Here is a 19,645-nt window from a genome sequence, read left to right as displayed (position 1 = left end):
CTGCAAAAAGAACAAAACTTGCATCAGCAGCCTGTCTGGGCTAGCAAAAGAAGTTGGGCAATGTGTCCTCTCAAACTCAATCCCAGCTTTAAAACAACTGAAAATGATGCAAATTACTTATGTGGGATGCATCTGAGAGTATTGATGGGAATGTGCTTCAACATTGCCTGTGGAACGGGAGTGGGTAAGCTTGGACTAGAGGGTGAGACCTTGATTTCTCAAAGGGTAGCTTATTTACCTTTCATTTAATGAGAAACCACTCTAGCTTTGCTGGCTGGCCCTAGGTGATGGCATCTACAAACGTGAGCCATACTTGACACCTTGAGTTCAGGCAGCTTGGATAAATCTGAGATGGGCACCTAAAGTTCTCACCAGGCTTACTGGAACCCAGTTTGGACCTTCAGGAGTTTGATGGCAGGTTTTTTATCTTTCCGAAGGAATAAAAGAGCCAAGAAATACCTCAAAAGCTTGCTCTTATCCAGCAAGAGAAATAATCCCCAGCTAACTCTCTAAAAAGCAAGGCTTAAAAGGGAAACCTTTTCTGATGGTGGGTAACTCATGCTGTTGTTCATGTTGATGTTCTTCATGGAGATCAGAGTGATGCTATTATCCTTCTGGCTTGGGCCTGCCGAGCAGCTGTCAAGAAGAGAAGGCAGTATTAAATTCTCTGGAAAATGAAAGGGGGAAGTTTCTTTGCACACAACTGGAGGCAAACAGGCAAGGCCGAGCCTGGCTGGTACATGGGACTGGACTTGACTTGCACTGCCCATTCATCTGCTGTCCTGATTCAGGCCCATCCTTGCTGCCGCGGTTTCCCATCGCCTGCCTGAACAGAGGTTCAGAGATCTCTGGGGAGACAAGCAGTGTATTCAGACAAATTTGGGTGGGGGGCTGGTTTGCCTGTCAGAAAGCACCATTGTCACCTGTGTCAGGACTTGTAGGCAGAATCAAGGAGCAGTTTGGATCTGGTTCTCAGTGACTGAATTCCTTTCTAGCCCTGCAGCTGTTACCAGAACTGGAACAAAAGGAAGCATTACTGTGTCCCTCTGTCCTATGCCCTTAAGTTTTTGTTGTACAAACGGAACACTGGGTATTTTTATGTCTGATGCTGCTGATCATGTATTGCCATTGTCTCTTAAGAGTGAGCGTTACAAGTATTAGGAAGGTGGGATTCCCCTTTCTCCCTACCCTGAGGGCTGGAGTATTTGTTTAGTGCCTGGAGACTGGGTGTCATTGGGGATTAGGGTGCCTCGGGGGCACAGTCCTCTGCTCTGACAAGTTCTGCCTAAGTGACCTCAGGTCACTTAGATCACAATCATTAAGAATGTTTGGGAACCGTTGATGTTGATGCAAATTTGGCAGCTAAATACTTAGGGACTTTGCTCCCTGTGTCCCTTGCCTCTTGCCAAAGCAGGGTGTATTATTTTGGTAGGAAACTATCAGTTGGAAATGTAACAGCAACATGTTTTGGTCTCCTCCTGCTCTTGTTTCCTGCTGCTTTCCCACGTACAGCCTCTCTTCTTGGGTAGCAGTGCTGGACCATTGGGTTCAGATGGACCATCCTCCACTTGATGCTTCTCTTCCAAAGATTTCTAGATTGGGGCTTCCTTATCCTGCTTTTGCTAGGGAACAGTAAGGGGTGTCTTGAAAGATATTTTTGGGGACCTGATCTCATTTCACTGAGGCTGCTTTGAGACCCAGAAAACCAAGTTTAGACCTCAGGTCTGTATCTAGGCAAAGACAGACAAACAAACTGCTTTTGGAAGGTGATGAGTTTTTGCAGATAACAGTGCAGCTTTGAAAAGAGGCCCCTAAATATTGAACTTCTACCTTTAACTGCATCAGGCAGAGGATGAGGTGCCATCAAAGCTGATTTTGGTTTTTTTAATCTGTTTCAAAAATGTCTTGAAATGCTTCCTTCCACCTGAAATAACCAAACCAGACTCTTCTCCTTGTTAAAATTAGTTCTGGAATAAAATAGTACTTTCAATAGGATGTGAATAGTGTGAGCAGCCTTACCTCTCTGATACCATGGAGGTTCCTGGTTTGTGTTTGTCTGGAGGGAGAAAAGCAGTTGGTGATGTACAGGTGAGAAAACATCACAGCTAAGCAATAAAATAAGTCGGCTGTCTTCAGAACTGTGTTGTACAGGGTTATAAATGAAATCCAAATGAGATTAGAGACACCACAGGGGATACTTGAGAGTCGATTAGAGAAAATTCTTCAACTAATGTGACATACAGGCAGAACTGAATGCTTTGCTGCCTGTTTAGTCACTAGCATCCTTTGGTCTTTTGGCAGTTACCTGTCTTGCTGTATAGCAGCCTTTCCCTGTAGTGGGCACTGCTTAGTGGGAAATGGGATTCCTAGGGAAAATGAGTGTCAAACTTTTGCTGGAAGAACTGCCCACCTCTGGAAATCTGCACATTTAGCTGTAGCAAACTTGAGACTGTTTCCTTGTGCAGATGGGTCTGGGCTGGGGCTCTGAAGAGGTGGTCACTACATTCCTAACTGCTGAATCTGCATTCCAGTTTGCCTTCAAAACCTCCCCACTGTGTAAGCTTTTTAAAAGCATCTTTTAGGAATTGCCAAATCCACGTAGAAAATGATGACATTTTGAGTAGGGAACGACAAGATCATCCCAGGAAAATACCTTCTGAGTCCTTTGAGCGGTTACACTTGAACCTCAGGCTGACCACGCTGACCAGAATGATCACAACCACTATCAGGATAACTATGAAGCTGATGACACCTGGGGACGAAGAAAAGAACTGTCTGCAAGGGATATAACAATGTGCCTGTCCTTGGCTTCTGGGGTAGCGGAGAGACTTTGTCATCAAAACTTAGGGAGAAAATCAATAAAATGAGCATGGTACGTAATAGGCAGAGAAGAAAATAGTCACTGGAGTGAATGGCTTTATCGTTTTGTGTTTTAGCCTTAAGGGCTTCTGAGGAGTACTTGATTGGTAAGGCAGTGCCAGGAGGGCAGAAGTCTGCTGATTACACTGGGGATTGATTGAAGTCGACATGTCCCTAGTACAGTTGGTAAATCTTGTTCTAAAGGTGTATAAAATCAGATAAATACGTAACGTAACAGGGAGAGACAAGCTAAAGACTGTGAGTGATATTATCTGTCTCATAAACCAGTGTCCAAGTGCAGGTTTGGTTCAGGCCTCGATAAATCAAACTATTCTTTGCACAGGAATTTTGTCCTGTTAAGACTGCTTCAGGACTTCTCATGGCTGCCCTTGGAGGATATAAGCAAGTGATACTTATGAAGTTAGCTCCTGACTTTTTAAAATGCTTCTGAAATAACACTTCTTCCCATAGCGTAATAGAAATGAGCTGTTTGGGTTTTTTGCTCATCCTCATGGAGGAGGGGGACAGTATAGCCCAAGGCAGAGTGGGTCTCTTAAATCTACCCTGTGCCTGTCTTCAAATCTGTGGCCAGGTTAAGGCATGGCACCTCTTGCTTCATCTTTCCACAGTCTCAAGGATGCAGAGGACTTGGCTGCCTCCTGCCAGGCAGGGTGCAAGCATCCAGAGGAAAGCTGTAAGGCAGGGTGGGAATGCAGTCCCAACAGGTTTGCAGGAAAAAAATTACCTAAACTTCCAGGCAGGTAGTGTATTTATTCTAGACCCTGTCACAGAAATCAAGGCATAGCATGGGATTATCTGTGCCCTGGTCTTGTCCTAATGTGGAGCTGGGGCAAACGCTGGTGCTGGGAGCAAGATGCCAAGCTCAGGTGTAGCCACGATGGACTTTCAGATTGTCCTTTGTATACTGGGCATGGCTGGGAGTATTTATTAGGTGCTTTATTGCCTGCTGGTGACAAGTCTCTTTCTCAAGGGTTTCCCCTTGCACTCTGGAAACTCCAGAATCGGGCAAGCTGAAGAAGAAAACTGGAGCCATCTCCAGGGAAGCATCTTTGAAGCCGGGTGTCCAAAAGAGCATGGCCTGCTGAAACAGAGCCCCCTCCCCTTGCCAGGCTGCACAAGACCTTACCAAAAGCTGCCACCGTCAGTGGTGATTTATCATCCGTTGGAGTGGGCGCAGGCAAGTAGTCAGAGGAGTTCGGTGTTGGGGTGACTGACTTTGAGGTGCCTATAAGAGCAGAAAAAGGCAGCTTTATAGAAAAGTCTTTCCTCCAAGGTTGGGAAGAGGATTCCTAACAATGCTCGAGGACCTAACATGCCCTTGCACTTTTTTGAAGAGAATGACGTTGGATCCTGGCCAGCCCTGTCAATGTTAACAGCAAACTGACCACAACCTGCGTGGGAATCAGGTTGCCTTGGTGTGGCCCCTTTTTACTGACAAACTGAGAACGTCCACAGGGATTTCTGCTGGGACCCTAGTGAGGAAGCTGAGCGTGGCGGGTGGAGGACTGATCTGGCAGTGTGTTTGAGGTGGGAGTTTGTCCCATCTCCTTCTTTTTGCAACCTTTTGCCACAGTGGCGCCTTTCCTGCTGTGACTCACACCCACTGTTCCCAGGCTCAACACGTTACCCCCAAAGTGCTGCTTATGTGGAGTTTTACAGGCTTTTCAAGGTCTAGATGGGATGGCCAGCATCCCCCGGGTACTTTCTGGCCATTCACTATGCTGCCTTGAAGATAGCAGCGTGATGGCCTTGCTATTGGTTGTGTAAAGGGCTATAAAATACCTAGCAGTAATTGCCTCTCTGCAAGAGAAAGCAAAAGGCACCTTGAGTTGCTGATGTTGTGGTACTCTCACTTCTCTTGGGCTCTTGACCTGCACAGAGAAATACAGAATGTGAGTCTTGTCCTTGAGTGTCATCATCAAGAATTAATGGGCATGCTGGAGAGGAGAATGGATTTACAGTAATGCTGATGGTATCTGGAAAAAACATGGAATTCGTACTCGGGCTAAAACCTTCCCACCAAACGTACTTTGTACTATTTTCCATGTCCAAATGGAAACTCAGGGACTCAACATTCAAATGCCCTTATATGAACTCCTCAGGTTCTGCAGTCCCAGGTGCAGTTTTTTGGCAGCAATTGAATACTGGAAGAATGAACTGGGTTATAGGTTTGCTCATAAATGTTGAGACTTAAAAAATATTCTGTTTAGGGGAAGGAATTCTGCAGAATATGGGTGTGAATTGACTGTTCAGCTTGTCCTTGGAATTGGAATAGGTGGATGTGCTGTCCTGGGTTATCTGTAAGTAATTAAGCTAGTTTGAGTTGGGCTAACTTGTACACCATATGTAGTCTAGCTGTGGCAGCATAGAGGTTTGCCTGAGCAAAGACTCCAGTTCTCAGTGGGATAAACTGACTTAAATGAAGCTGTTTCGTTTGTGACAGCTGCTTTAAAGCTAGCCTTTGTATTTCACCTGTACAGAGGAAAAAAAATCCTTTGCTTCGTCCTGGATGTGTGTTGAACAGCCAGATTATCTGCACTGATCTTAATGAATAGCTATAGGCCCTGCCAGGAGACTAAAAATGATACTTTAGAGTTTCAGAAGATCATTTGTAGGTTAAGTAGGATCTTCTTTCCTCCTTTTCCATCCCCACCTTCCAAATAGCAGCGTTGGCCACAAGTATGTGCTGCCTGGAGAAATGAGAAACAGCTTCTGGCACCCTACACTGGGGCGCAGGGCATGCAGCTGAAACCAGGGTTTCTGTCCTGCAGAAAATATCTCTGTTTTGGAATTTAATTTTGCCAAAAGTCAGAAGAAAAAGGGGAAATGGTGTGAAAAAGGGAAAAGGTATGAAATAACAGATCTTAACTGGTTCAGAAACCATATGGAGCAGAACAGTCCTGAGAAGCAGGGACTACTGCTGTACGGTTTTTTCACCAGTCATTAAACCCTTTGTTTCGTTCTGAAATTGTTCTAGCCATGGGTGGTGGGCAGAAGCTGTGGTTTGCTGAGCTTGGCACGGATACTCTGTCCCTGGGAAATGTTGGGTCTTGCACAACGGGAGACCTCGCTTTTGGAAGCATCAGCAACATTTCTATAGTCAAAGATGTATGGAGCTTTTCAGATATAAAGCAGGGTTATAATTAATAGCAGTCTGCTCTGATGCAAAGGGCTCTTGGCTTAGCTGGGCACGGGCATGCTGGTTGGACATCTGTGCAGGCAGAGCTGACCACGGGTTTTTAACCTTGCTTGTGTTAGAGAAGATCTGGGAGGTACTTGGAGAGGCAGGGTGGTTCCTGTCTTGACCGTTGCAGATTTTTTGAGGCTGAATCTTTAATGGGGAATCAGCTCAGCTGTCAGATTTCAGTCTTCCCACTCTCTTGGATACAGCCCTTGTTCTGCGAAAACGCTTACTGAATTCTCTAATTTTTGCTTACAGGCGGGGTTAAGGGAACTGTCAAAAGCAAATTAGTTTTTTAAAAAGGGATGTTAAAAGGGCTACCTTTTCTTAAACATAGATCAGTCTTTTGACTGTTCAAGTGCACCCCAGACAGAGGATGTTAAGTGCATTTAGTCTTGTGTTTTATCACTGCTTACAAGGATACCAGGCATGATTTTGGGTGTTACTGATGGCTCAACCCCAAAATAAAGACTAGTGCTTATATAACATGCACCATGTGAACTGAAGAAGCTAATTGCCATGAAATTATCTAAACTTACTGTTACTCTATAAAAGGACAGAGTACCTTGAGGTGGTGAAGCTGCTGTGCTTCTGCTTCCACTAGACTTTTCATCTGAAAAGAATACACGGGAAAGGAGAATTAACTCTTGAAGCTGCTACTAATTCTGCTATGGAGAGCAGTTGGGTTTCCATGGGGTAAAAACCTGTTTACGTGAACTTCCCCTCCAAACAAATATCAAGGTGTCCAGGTAACGAGCTGTGTAGTCAATTTAGAGAGTGAACATGGGAGGGGAGCTTGGGAGAGGTCTGCTGGGGTGCGTGTAGCTGCTCCACAAAATGTTACCTGGTAAAGCATGATCTGGCTTTTCTGGTATGGGCTTGCTTGAAGCTGCGACATCTAGGTCGTGGTTGTGTCCAGCTCTGTGCTTTTGGGGAGCTGGAACGAGCTGCTCTTTTAGCAAAGACTCAAAGAAATTCAAAAGTTGCTGCTACTGGATGGGCAGAATAGCATGGATTAGCCCAGTCTTCCTGATGCTTCCAATTTTGCGTGGATAAGAAGGGATGCACAAGCAGGTCCTGCCTGAGCAAAAATTTTAGTTTTCCATACGTACCTTGTGCAGTCAACGCTTGCAGTGTTGCGGTGATGGGGGAGGGCTGGGCTGTAGTAGTTTGACCCACAGAAGAGCTGAGATTCAAGTCAGTTGGTGGTGTTGATTTTACTGAAGGCTCTGTGGAGGAAGCATAGCGTTACGTCCGGGAGCTCTGCTCACCCCAAGCTCTGCTTAGAAACAGCTTGGAGGAGGGCATCTGGAGATCTGTCTCCAGAGATCCAAGTGGGCTACCATTCGGAGTTGGGGAGATCCCTTCTTGTGTATTTTCAGACTGAAACATGGGACCCAGCTAACACCTCCCTACGCCCATTTCCAGGGCTTCTGTGTGACCACATAGATGTCGCAGTGTCCTGAAGCTGGTTTCAGCAGAGGGGGGAGTACAGAAAAAGGAATAAAAGGAGCTCCTCAGAGGTTCATACTACTTCTAAATATTTTTCTGTCCTTATGACTAATTGCTGTTCCCATTAAAGTAGGTAACTAAGCAAAATTCCCAACATGAATAGCTGAATTAGAGCTAAGGCAGTGTTCAGCCCCTGTGCTGCCACAAACATTGCCATTTAGGACAAGCCTCTTCATGCTTCCCTTTTCCTCTTGGAGAAATGTTGACCTGTTGTATGGGAGGTGCTGAGGGTGTGCAAAACACTGGAAGTTTTTAGTTTAAAAAAAAAAAAAAGCACTTGCTTGGTCAGGCTTGTCAAGAGAGCACTATTGAACAGCAAGTGTAATGCAGGGAAGCCCTTACAACAGTGATTTCTTTGCTGTTACTTCCATCATGTTACCAGGAGCCAAGGGCAGACCTGGCATGTGGGGCACTGTGCTTGCACGTGCTGCACACACCCGGCGGTCCTTGCACGAAGAACTGCTGGGCAGAGCGGGTGATCGCAGGCAGGAGGATACAGCAACGTGGACACTGCTCAGCCCAGCTCCTGGCCTGGGCTCGGGGCAGTCGCATCCTTTATGTGCACAAGAATCAAAACGCAGGGCTTGCCCTCGGATGTGAGCTGCTGGCCTTGCTTCTCCCTGTTTGATTTAGTGGTTTATCCCTACTCTTTGATCCCTCTGGGGTGAGCTGACTGGATCAGAAGCCCTTGTGCCACAAAATTTCCTTCTTCCCCACCACTGTTCTCATCTAACCTGCTGCTGCACAGCCCCTTCTATTGCTGGTGGCCCAGCTGGGCTGGAGGTCAGTCCAGTTAAGAGCCAAGACGCCCCTGAGCTGCACTCTTAGGTCTCCAGATGAGCATTACCTGAGGGATGGTTCTTTACTTCAGGGCTGTGTGGTGTTGATTGGGATTGACCTGTAACACAAGCAGAGAGACAGAGGTGACATCTCCTCCACGTGCTCCTTGGTGGGTTCGCCGCTGGGGTGGGTTGAAGCATGGGCCAAAAAGGGGCCATTGTAGCCAGCGCAGCTGAAAGGGTGACACGGGCAAGAGATGCTAAGGAGAGGGTTTGTCACTGGCTATAGGACCCTCTGTGCAGGTGGACCTTGGCTCTGAGGATCCGTGGAGGAGAGCATGCTAACTGCTGGGAAATGGGGAGCAAAGATGAGGCAGGATCCCTCTGCTTTCACTGTGCTTCCTGGAACGCTGCATTGCTCTCTTCCAGACAAAAAGGGGGAGCCAGGCAAGGTCATCCTCTGGGGCACAATGGCCTCCATGGTCCCTGGAGATCTGGGGGTGAAGGATGTTAGATGGGGTAGACAGAGGTGGCCAGCACAGGGTCCTGGGTGAAGGCGCTTCAGCAGATGGGAGTTTTGAATCTGGTTCCTATTTGCAGCCCCACATAAGCAAGTGCATTCACATCCAAATAGACATGCAAAGCAAATCACTACCCAGGAGATACCTGTTACAGCATGGACAGAGGAGTCTGTGGAGGCGGTAGTACCTGAAACGAAAGAGTAAGAGCGTCAGCGGTGCTCATCTGTGACTGTCATTGGTGATGTTGCTGGCTGTGTGGTTTGGGTTTTCTTCATCTTCTGTAGGCATGGCATTGAAATACATGATTTCCACAAAGTAAAGAAGTAATAGCAAGTACTGAGTGCAAAACTATCAGGTTCTGAGTAAATTAGCACTGGAGTTTATTCAGCAGGATAAATGCCTTCCTCCCAGGTGGAGGTGAGCCCTTCAGGGAGCAGTCATCTGTTACAGGGAAAATGCAAGGCTGTATACATAGCATCATAGAATCATTGGAGATGGCCTTTGAGATCATCCAGTCCAATGATCAGGGGGGTCATTCCCTGCCCGTGGCTGTTTGCCTCCAGCTTGGTCAGCAGAGAAAGGCTGTGTGAGCTGTGTTCGGGAGCTGTTTAAATAGTTGACGCACATTTGAACACTTTGTTCCCTTGAGACCTTAATGAATGGGTGGATGAAGTTTGTAAAGGCTTCCACGAGCTGGTGGGACTGTTTTCCTCCCTGTGTCCTACGTCTGTTCCTTCTATCCTGTGTGTTTACATCCTGGGAAGCTGGCTGAAGCCTGTGGCTGTGTACATCTGGACACGGCAAGAGGGCTGCAGCCTGGGGACGAACTCAGAGCTGCCTTCCCTGGTCGTGGTGGGGAGTTCTGTAGGTCCACACCAGGCTTTGCTCTCCCAGGGTTGTAGGTGTTGTGCTGAGTGCCTAGTTTCTCAACTGAAAGGTGTTTTTGTTTGGGATTTCTGACAGAGTATCCCTGCACCAATCTCCCATGTTGCCTACTCTCAGGATCCCTGGTGTTTTTCTTTAAGCCCCAGCTCCTGGAGTCCTGTGATTAGATGAGATGTCAATTAAAAATGCTGCAATTTAAAATAGGAAAAAGTGTTTCCCATACTTGGAGGCAAGAACTGGAAAATGTAAAGGCACTTTAAATGCTCAAATCAAACCCAACTGGCTTAATTTTGAAAAGGTGACTTTTGAGTCTGTTGGTTTTGAAATGCACATCCTAACTGATATTTTTAAATGATTATTGCTGTGATCCTGGTGCTGCCTATAGTTAAGATTAATGCAAGAAACTCTATTACAGCTACAGAAACCAGCTGAATCTGGTCCCACCGGTGATTCATCTCACCAGAGTCCCACGAGAGCTGAAAGTTTTGGAGAAAAAGGGACAGCAGTAAAGGTTGAATCGTTGCAGCTCGCTGTGCCTGTGTGATGCTGCCGAGCTCCATGGCAGCTGCGTCCTGAGGAGCTGCAGTGCCTTTGCACTTGCTGTGCCCTGTGGGATGGCAGGAGGGGAGCTCCAGCAGTATAGCACCAGCCGGAGAGAGCACAGCAGGGCTTGTGCGCCCATTTACAGCCAGGATCTGTCCTTCCTGTGTGTGAGGTTCATCTCACCTGCTCCCTTCTCACATCTCCCATAAGACAGCTCACCTTCAGGCTCTTTCTCACCAAAGAGAGGACCAGGCACTTCTAAAACCTTGTTGCTCTGACCTATTTCACAGCTCTACCTTACTACCTTACCTATTTCAGATTTCTACCTTACTCGAGCTGTGGCTAGAGGAACCACAGCCTGCAACGTCCCATTTCTTGCCAGGAGTCGTAGAAGTGATGTAGGTGATGAACTTAGTGGTGGGTACCTATGCTGTAGGTGTCTGAAAGAGGCCAGATGAATGCCCTGACAGTGGTGGGTATCTGCAGTGAGGTCTTTAGCATCCTCATTTAGCATCATTAGTGAATGTGGGCTATCAGGGCTTGGCTCTGGGAACCGTCTGGGTGTAGTGAGCTGCTGATTAATCTCATTTTTCTCAATTTAACTGCGTTGGAGCCATAATTGTTTTTTTGTCTGAGGCTTTAGACAATGATCACAGCCAAACAGGAACCAAAACAGTGTGCAAACCACACTGAATACGTAATAAGGCATGGTCTCTTTCCAGATAGGATTTGGCTTTGAAAATCAGATCTGACTCTTCAGATCTTTTCTATGCTTTTCTCTCCTAGCTTACTGGCAGCAGGCTGGTGAAACTATCTTGTTTGGTCCATGAAAGAGGAGACATGATCAGATCTTCAATTACATACAGAGGAAGGGACTAATTGGTTTTCTAAATCCATTGGAACAGGACCAGAAAACAAGTACTTTTAACTGCAACAAAGCAAAGGGAGGCTGGGCAAGAGGAAACTGCCTCGACATAAGGATAGTGAGTTGCTAGGAGTGATTGCGTAGGAGAATTATGGGATATCCTTCTCTGCAGGTTTTGAAGAGCAGGTTAAATGAGCATCAGTCTAGTAACATAGACAGGAGTATGGACAGGTGTAGCATCACTTACTAAATCAACTAATATAATGGAAAAAAAGATCTTTTGGGTACACAGTTGCCCTTCTTAAAGAGGTAAAATGCCTGTTTTGAGGAAGGGGGATGCACCCCTTTGAAGCCCTGTCACCTGGGCTGCTGTGGGGTGCTACCTGCTCCCCAGGGGCCCAGCTGACTCTATGGAGAACGTGCAGCGACTTGGGCTGTTTCCATCAGTACCCAGTTTGCCAAGTTTTCTGTCACTGGGTTTCCTCTTCTGAACAGCTTTACAATACAGTTTCTGGACATTGGTTTGCAAATGCTTTAAGATACTCCATACATTCAGCACAAAAAAATAATGTGCTGAGATCATCACAGGGGCCAGTATCCTCTAGCAGCTGCCAAACTCAAACAGCTCCTCTTTATCCAAAATTCCCTTGCAGAAGCCATTGTCTTGTTTTCCCATGGGAAGAAAAGCTGCTTATAACACATTTTCTTGTTGAAATTATCACAGGTGCTTTTTAGTGTACATGGCACATTGAAAGCATCAAGAATTGCTGAAGAAAGAGCTATTGTCTAAACTTAGCCTTTGTGGAATGAAAAGGGGAATAAAGGTGCTGAGCTGGCTGTTTATTCCACCATTTTTGGTGCAGCTGAGAAGAAATCAGAGAGCTTGAACAGAGCCTCTGGGGATGGGAGGAAGCTGAGGGTGAAGGAGGTGACATTTCCCTGTCCCGCCATCCCTGATGGGACCATCCTGTGGGCTACTCCGGCATCCCTGGCACTAGGGTAAGAGGAAGAGGATGGTACTTAACGCTTTCTTCTGCCACAGCTCAGCGCTTTGCTGAAGGTCACACCAGAGTATGGGCTCACAGGAGTTCTCCGTTTGCAAAAACTAAACCTTGGGGTTATTGTAAATAAGAACAATGAGCAGATTTTCCAGTGCTCAGCTTCTGGAGTTCACCTGGCCAGGTAGGTGCTTGCCCCTGTCTGCCATGTTTGAGCTTTGCTGTGGAGAAGTGACCGGTCTTGCTGTGAAGAGGCCGAGGGATGGAGGTCCCCTTTTGGCACTTCACTCGGGAATAAATGGCCCTGGCTCCTCGAAACACAACTGCGTGTTACTTCAAAGCAGAGCAAGCGTGGCTCTGACTCCTGCTCACTGCTGCTTGTTATGCCTTTCCTGCCAACTCAAATAATCAAAAGTCCTGTTATATTAGGTGTTTTCTTTTGGTGAAGGTGCTGAGCATCCTGGTTGAATTACCTCGGGGGGGGACTGACGTGTGCGAAGCAGGAAGAGACCCTGGTCCCACCGCGGGGCTGGGCAGCAGGGTGGGTACGAACAAAACAGTGCCACGCGCCCCAGCTCCCTGCAGACGTCCCCGGGGGACTCTCGTGCAAACCGTGCTGGAAACTGTTTCCTCCCGGTGCCGCCGCCAGCTCGGCCGTGCTCCCCTCTGTGAAGGGCCCTGGCTAACAATAATAATCGGGACGCAGCCAGCACAGCTGTAATTGCAATAAACATCAAAGCCATTCAAATGACTTGCCATTGAGCATAAGCACTGCCAAGATATTTGTTACGTGTTTGGGTGCAAGTGATTTATAGCTGGATTGTGCAGTTCTAGGTGGAGATGGGGAGCTTGCTGAGGGATTTACAATGGGAAATAGAGCTTTCTCCTCTTGCTGTAATGGGAAACCCCTAATTACCCACCAGAGTCACATTGCTGCAGAGGAGCGCGTCGGAGCTGCAGGTGCATTTAATCTCTGACCCAGCACTAGCTGCGTTTCGGTTAATTTTTCTAGAGGATGAGCAGGGGAATTTTGTTTTTCTGTTACTTGCCGTAGTTGTTCTGTGAGTGTTAGACTGAGAGCAGAGGGGTCTCGCCATGGAGCCTTCTCTCACGGCAGCTGAGATGTTCCCAGAGCCAGCAGTTCATCCCACTTGCTCCTCAGCACAAAAAGAGGATGATGTAAACCAAAAGAAAGGTGAATTTTAGATGTTTCTGCTTTGGTATTATTTTTGGCAATCATAGGCATTTAAAGAGCGATTTCTTCAGCTGCTGACCAAAGAGAGGCACTGAATTTATTAAGATTTAAAAAACTCAGTCTTTGTCAGAGCCTCCGTATATAGCAGCATCGGCCAGCTGTTGGAAATGCTTCATTGGGGTTTAGATCAGGCACAAGAAGGGCTCGTGCTGTGCAGCCTGTATTCATAGAGGGATGGAGTCACCAGGGAGCATCTCTGGCACTAGTATGAAGGCACAGGGACTGGGACGGGTCCTGTCCACACAGAACGGGTGATGGAGAGGGACCGTCTATCCCTGATGATGTGTAACCCTGGACTTGCTGGACTCTTCTCCTTCCCTGGCAGTTTTGGGGGGAGGTGTGGTGATGTCCTGCCTGCCCCTGGGTGGCACGTTGCGTGACAGGGAGCTGCAGAGTCCCTGTGGCATTGTGCAGCCTGGCTGTGCCAGCCTTGGCGTCACCCGCTGCTTGCAGGTTGCATAAACAGATGCTTTAGAAAAGAAACCTAGCAACCTAAAATTAGACTTTTCAATTCATATATTGGCACTTCTGTCAAACGACCCATGACAAAAATATACCGACCGCTTAATGCAAGTGCAGCTGTTTCCTGGGTGAAACAGCAGCTGTTGAAGCAGCGGAGAGCAACACCCCCCAATTCTTGGGAGTTTCACAGGGGAAAAAAATGCTGTATTAGGAAACTCGGAAAGCAAAGAGCTCTGCAAAAGCCTAGGCCTCGTTTTATTAAGTGCCTAAAAAAGCGCTGCTGCCTTGAGGGTCTTGCAGCAGAACAGTTAAGGTGGAGATGTGGAGGAGAGAGAGAAATGTTGTTATGCAGGCTGGGTAACTGGCAGCCCGGATCAGGTCCCAGATCCACAGTGGTATTTAAGCATCTAATTCCCAAGTGATATGGGGGGGTTGGCAGCTCGCTGCCAAGTGGTTCTGAATTGTAATGACTCGGCCAAAGTGTTGTGGAAAGTTTAGAGAGCCAGGAATTAAACCCGGATCTCATAAGCAATTAAAATTAATCTTTGCCTTCCTCTGCCTCTCCTCAAGGGCTGTACCCAGGCCTGGGCATCCTCTCTGAGCATCACGCTCCGTGCTCCTCTCTGGTGCGCTGTGCTGGAAGCAGATCTTAGAGGAAGTCAATTAAAAACCACCTGAATGTAGAAAACAAGCCAGGAGACAAACAATGTGGGGAAACCACATGCACGGAGCAGGCTCTGCCACATCACCCTGTGTGCTGACGTCTGGTTTTTGCACAACAAGTGGTTGTTTCTGGAGGAGGGAGGTGGCATGGCTTTTCTGCTGGCTGCACCACCACTGCTCCATGGTGTTTGGGGAGTAAACACTTGCTCCACCATGCTGCTGCACTGTCACCCTCCCAGCTGCTTGCTAGTTCCAGTTTCCTCTGTGACCTGCTTGTTTTAGAGCTCTGTGTTTGCTCCCGGTCTTTGTGCTAGTGCTAATGTGTGTCCTGCCCTTCTCCTGGCTACGCTGCTCCTAGGGTTTGGTGCTGGATCCGGGATTTTGGAGGAGGAAATCACTCCATGCACAGTTCAAATGAAAGATGGGGAGACCGCTTGTTCAGGCTTGGTGGGAGCCAGAGCCCAGCGTCTGCTTTTTGCCTACCTGTGTTTTTTAAAAAAATAATATTATTCATCAGCAGATCTCAGAGCATTTTGCAGAAGAGAGGGGCAGTGTTAGCTTTGCTTTCTTTTCTGTGGATGGGGAAACTGAGGTGCAGAGGAGAAGCGTCACGGGCTGCAGGCTGGTTTGGCAGTGCTGCTTGATGCGGCTGCCAGCCAAGGTGCTGCCGTTACACAGGCCACCTCGCAGGCGGTCCTCATCAGTTTGCATGATTTTGTTCCAAATGTTCTGTGCTCCAGCTGCTGCAGGAGATCACCTGCTGTATTTGTTTGTGTGCTGCACCTCCGGACAGGCATCTGCAGAGCTCTGTGACAGCACATGCGTTACCATCCCCTGCAGCAGCACAGCCAACGTGGTGGATCATGGCAGGTGCCCACCAGGCGCGTCTTGCTTCCCCCAAGTTCATGTCGGCTCTTTGCTACCGTTTCCAAGTTTATTCACAAATTCATTCTTCTTTCAAGTAATTCTAAGATTCCCCAGGTTTATTTGGATGTTGCTGGTAGCAGCCAGGCTGTGCACAAAAATGTGTTTGTGAACCACCATGCAGGAGCGTGATCTGCTGGGATCGGTTCAGCTCCCACCTAGTGACTCAGGAGGCAAGGTGTGTAAGGGGTTGGTGGCAAAGGGCTTTCTCATAATTCCTGTTCTTGCCATTTTCTTTTCTTAAGTTTCCTGGCTTAACACCAGGGAGCAGCGGAAGGAGGTCTCTGGATGCAGGCATTTCAGCGCGGCAGTGCTGGAGGCACCGTGCAGCTGCTGCCTGAAGTGCCGAGTCTTGCAGAAGTGGCAGCTAAAGGGCAGGTAAAGCATCTTGGCCTGACAGGCTTCATCTGAGTCCAGATTTTTGGTGAGTGACCCTGGTGATACCACCTAGGTTTTATTCCCAGATTTCAAAGCACTATATGGAAGAGGCTGGTTTATTATCCCTGTTTCATATCTGAGGAAAACGGGGCACCGGGAGCATTACGTGTCTGGGATAAGTGGCAGACACAAAGCCTAGGGGTCCTGTGTCTCCATCTGGTGCATTGTCAGCGGTGACATGTTTCTCCCTCATTTATAATTACACTAATTTCAGTGTGATTCCAAGAATTGTAGCAACTCCAGAGTCACCTCTAGCTGAAGTATGAGAGGAGCTTATTGTATCGTACGTCTGGAGCTGCTCGCCCAGCGCTGTGCTGCCCTCGGGAGCGTGCGGAGTCTGCAGCTGTGCCTGGTGATGGTGGGAAAGGTGGGGGAGACCCACCTTGACTCCTGCCTCTTGCCCAGAACTGGTGATGGCTGTCCCCAGTGCCAGAAGGGTTTGCCTGGCTTGCTCTGGAGCGTGAACGGACATGCTCCACACTTCCATGGACCCACACTGCTGCCACAAACAGCTCCATGTGAGCTTTCTCTGCCTGCTCTTTGTGCAGGGTGGCAAGCCCAAGCCACCAGCTTCACTTCTGTACTACAAGGTCCCTGTCCCATTCCTGTGCTTCAGACCAGCAAAACCTTGATTTCAGGGAACGGGGTCCCAAGCCGGTGTGTTCTCACCAGCGTGGGGTAAGAAGATTCTCCCTAATCTCTGAAATCCAACTGCTAGTAAGGCAGTGGCTTTCACTGCGTCCTGGTGTTTCATCAGGTGTGCAGCAAGTTTCACGAGCTACCGGCATTAGGGCAAAGTCTCCTTGAAACGCTTTTATCTCCAAACAGCACCGCAACCAGGGATACTAGAGGGGAATTTTCTGCTGTGCTGGGATGATTCAGCTGAAAGGTAAAACCAGCACCCCCTTGCCCTTAAGTCTACAAAAAAGACCAAATGGGAGGTTCCTCCTTGTTGTGGTGGTTGGGTCATGCTGAGTGGGTTCCTCTGGGAAGGGGAGTAATGAGACCTTCTAGCCGAGGCTTGGTATGGTGCCGTGTGCTGGCGCTACACAAGAAACAGACCCATCTCCCTTTCCCAACCTTGGGCTTAAGCCTGTGCCTTGGCTTTCCCAGCAGGAGCGTTGCCGGCATTAGGTTACCAGCACCGTCCCCTCCAAGGACACCTGTTGTTGACTCACCTATTGTAAATGGGCCATAATTCCTGGAAACCGTCTCTGGCTACTTCAGTCAGATTTGCAGAGTCATCTGCGGGGTTTCATGTTACTAGAAGGGAGCAGTTTGTTTTGTGAACAAACATTTCTCCTCCCTCCCTCCTTCACCAGGTTCAGCAGGTCAGGGGTGTGCTGGCCTCCCCTTTGTCCAAGGAATCAGCTTTAGGATGCAGTGGATGCCCTGGTTTAAGGATGCAAGTACCGTATCTGGAAGGTCTCCTGGTAGCTGAATGTCTATCCTCTAGCTGCACCCCATGTCTTTGATTTTATTGAAAATATTTATCACCATGCATACTTGTTTTTGACATACCATGCTCCTCTCGGCATCATCCATCCACTGGCTGTGGTGTAGGTAGGAGAGCAGTGGATGGAATGACTGACAGTGGAAAAATCCTGCTGGGTTCTCATTGACTTTGACCAGGAATTTTTCAGTGGAAATCTTTTGTCTGGAAAATGCCGGCCCATTGTAATGGAAACTGTTCATGGGAAGAGGTTTGTTTGGACAAATTTTCTGTTAAGTGTTTCTGGGGGAGGAAAAACAGGCTGGAAATGTTCCAAACCTTCCCACTTCAGCAATTTCAAAATAACAGTATTTGAACCTCCCTTTAGAAATAACTGAGAGCTTAGAAGTTTAAATTAAGAAATAATAAATTCATTAATAAAGTAATGAACTTACACAAACTAAAATAATGAGGGGGGTGGGTGGGAAAGGCCTTGTGGAAACAGGCAGGTATAGTTTCCAGCCAAAGCAAATTCTGTCTCTCCTGCAAGGTTACCTCCATCTCCTCGAGTGCAGGGGGACCTCTGAGCATTTCTGTCTTGTTCAAGAGCCCGTAATTCCCTTCCCCAGCTGCCTGTGTGTCAGGGAGCCAGCGGCATCGCTGATCCTGTCTCTGCCCCTTCGCTAAGCCAGCTGCTTTGCCTCGCGCAGAAGCTTTCCCCTCCGGGTGCTGCACCACCTTAGTGACTTTGCTCAAAAATTTAAAAAGCCATTTCAGAACGGTCGGATCAATGCAAAACGGTGAGACAACGCACAGTGACGGTGGGGGAGGCTGGTGGTTTTGGGCGAAGCCAGAGAGAGATGCAACTGCAGCACCAGCTGATGCACAGCGAGCATCGGCAGTAGGTCCTGGCCCTGCAGGGTCTGGCAGCAGCTGCCAGGCACACCTAGGGAGAGTGGTCTCACAACATGGTTTTAGGCAGACTGCAGGGGACAAAGTGACACACTGAGGGGTGGAGGTGGCATCCCTTCCCCCTGATGCTGCAGCTGCCGGGTCCGCCTGGGAGGCGAAGCTGTGGGGGCATGGCGGCCGGTGGTCCTGCAGCGGGCAGGGGGCTGGGGCTGGGCATGTCCAGCCAAGCCAGAGGAGGTGCCTGACAACCTCTGTGCTGCTCCTTTCCCACGCAAACCATACCGAGTAGTTTTAAGTGAAAACCAACATTCTGGGCAGCATTAAGGATAATATAACATTCTGTCGCAGTGTGGCCTCATTGCCCTTTGGCTGGTAGCCAGCCCAGTGCACCCCCCTGCCGAAGCTGCAGTGTTGCCCTCTGATGAAGAGAGACATTTTCCCATCCATGTGCTCTTACTTCTCAGAATTAAACAGCTACTAAATGAATTGGTTTCCATATTCTCTGCCTTTTCAAAAATCCCATTATTACCAGCACAGTGTCTGTAACCCACAGGCAACTTCTATGGTTTAATGATAAAAGCCTCGGGGTGGAGACACCTTATTTTTAGGTGGTTGTCTATTGGAATTGGCAATGATGTTGCAGTCTATATTCCTTTGAATGCAGTTCAACTCCTAGGTACCACAGCTGCCAGAAATGTAAGAGGTGCCTGACGATGCAGGAAAAAACAACCTGTCACCCTTCAGAGCAGGAAACTGGTTCCTTCATCCCACACCACGGCTCACGCGGGAAAGAGAAGCTCAAGCAGAATTATCACAAAGGAGCACAAGTATTACAATAAGGGCGAGGCGTGTTCTACATGAGTCTTGCATGTGGTCTTTGTATTTATATTGATGAGCGGAAAAATTAAAATCAGTCAAGGAACAAGCATTTCTGAGGAAAATAATGTACACTTAAGTGTTCTACCTTTACTCTTACTTGACAAAAGTCACTTACTACAAAATGCCTCAGCATCTCAGATCTCATTCCTTTTTTAAACCAAGAAACAAGTTCTTCTATTCCAGTGGTGCCAAATAAACCCCGTAAGCCTGGTACAGCCACATTTTTCCCAGCAACCTGACTCCTGAATTTAAAGGCTGAGCTTCCCCATGACAGCTACTACACGTTCCAACCTCTGGCCAGTTCCCTTTGGTGCCCGCCGTGACGCTGAGCTCCCCAAATCCACCTGTCCAGCACCGCTTCGCCCTCCCCGGAGTGTAAGCAGAGCATCTCACCTCGGAACAGCATGCAGCCGAACAGCCAGAGGAGCGGATGGACGGATGGAGCCAGCATCTTCTCGGTGGCTTGTGGCTCTGCAGCCTCGCTAAGGCTCTGTCCATCCCGGGAGGGACAAGAGG

At 48.1% G+C, this 19,645-nt stretch overlaps 2 protein-coding genes across 6 annotated transcripts in view; one reads left to right on the top strand and one right to left on the bottom strand.

Annotated features, from left to right (window-relative positions):
* Positions 1-19,622, bottom strand: part of ECSCR (endothelial cell surface expressed chemotaxis and apoptosis regulator) — a 22,544-nt gene extending 2,922 nt beyond the window's left edge. Inside the window, exons 1-10 of one of the 2 annotated variants that reach the window (XM_080398292.1) lie at positions 19,523-19,622; positions 9,019-9,060; positions 8,421-8,471; positions 7,174-7,290; positions 6,627-6,674; positions 4,704-4,751; positions 4,007-4,105; positions 2,654-2,752; positions 2,020-2,056; positions 537-636 (exon numbers count right to left, since the gene is read on the bottom strand). In XM_080398292.1, coding sequence (XP_080254418.1) covers positions 537-636; positions 2,020-2,056; positions 2,654-2,752; positions 4,007-4,105; positions 4,704-4,751; positions 6,627-6,674; positions 7,174-7,290; positions 8,421-8,471; positions 9,019-9,060; positions 19,523-19,580 — 699 coding nt within the window. In that variant the 5' untranslated portion in view covers positions 19,581-19,622. Of the gene's footprint in view, positions 1-6; positions 637-2,019; positions 2,057-2,653; positions 2,753-4,006; positions 4,106-4,703; positions 4,752-6,626; positions 6,675-7,173; positions 7,291-8,420; positions 8,472-9,018; positions 9,061-19,522 lie in introns of those variants that run through there. The other variant, XM_080398291.1, reaches the window with a different exon arrangement.
* The window catches only part of SMIM33 (small integral membrane protein 33), a 29,001-nt gene that overhangs the window by 2,673 nt on the left and 6,683 nt on the right, over positions 1-19,645 (top strand). The window contains exons 1-2 of one of the 4 annotated variants that reach the window (XM_080398297.1): positions 9,067-15,646; positions 15,733-15,892. The exons of 1 other annotated variant lie outside the window; for it this stretch is intronic. The gene's annotated coding sequence lies outside the window, so the exon portion shown is untranslated. Of the gene's footprint in view, positions 1-9,066; positions 15,893-19,535 lie in introns of those variants that run through there. 2 more of the 4 variants (XM_080398295.1, XM_080398296.1) reach the window with 2 other exon arrangements.

This window comes from Falco punctatus, assembly GCF_963210335.1.
Source record: "Falco punctatus genome assembly, chromosome: 8".
NCBI classification, from domain to species: domain Eukaryota; kingdom Metazoa; phylum Chordata; class Aves; order Falconiformes; family Falconidae; genus Falco; species Falco punctatus.
The sequence above is the reverse complement of the archived record's forward strand: the minus strand, read 5'-3'. Positions and strand labels throughout refer to the sequence as shown.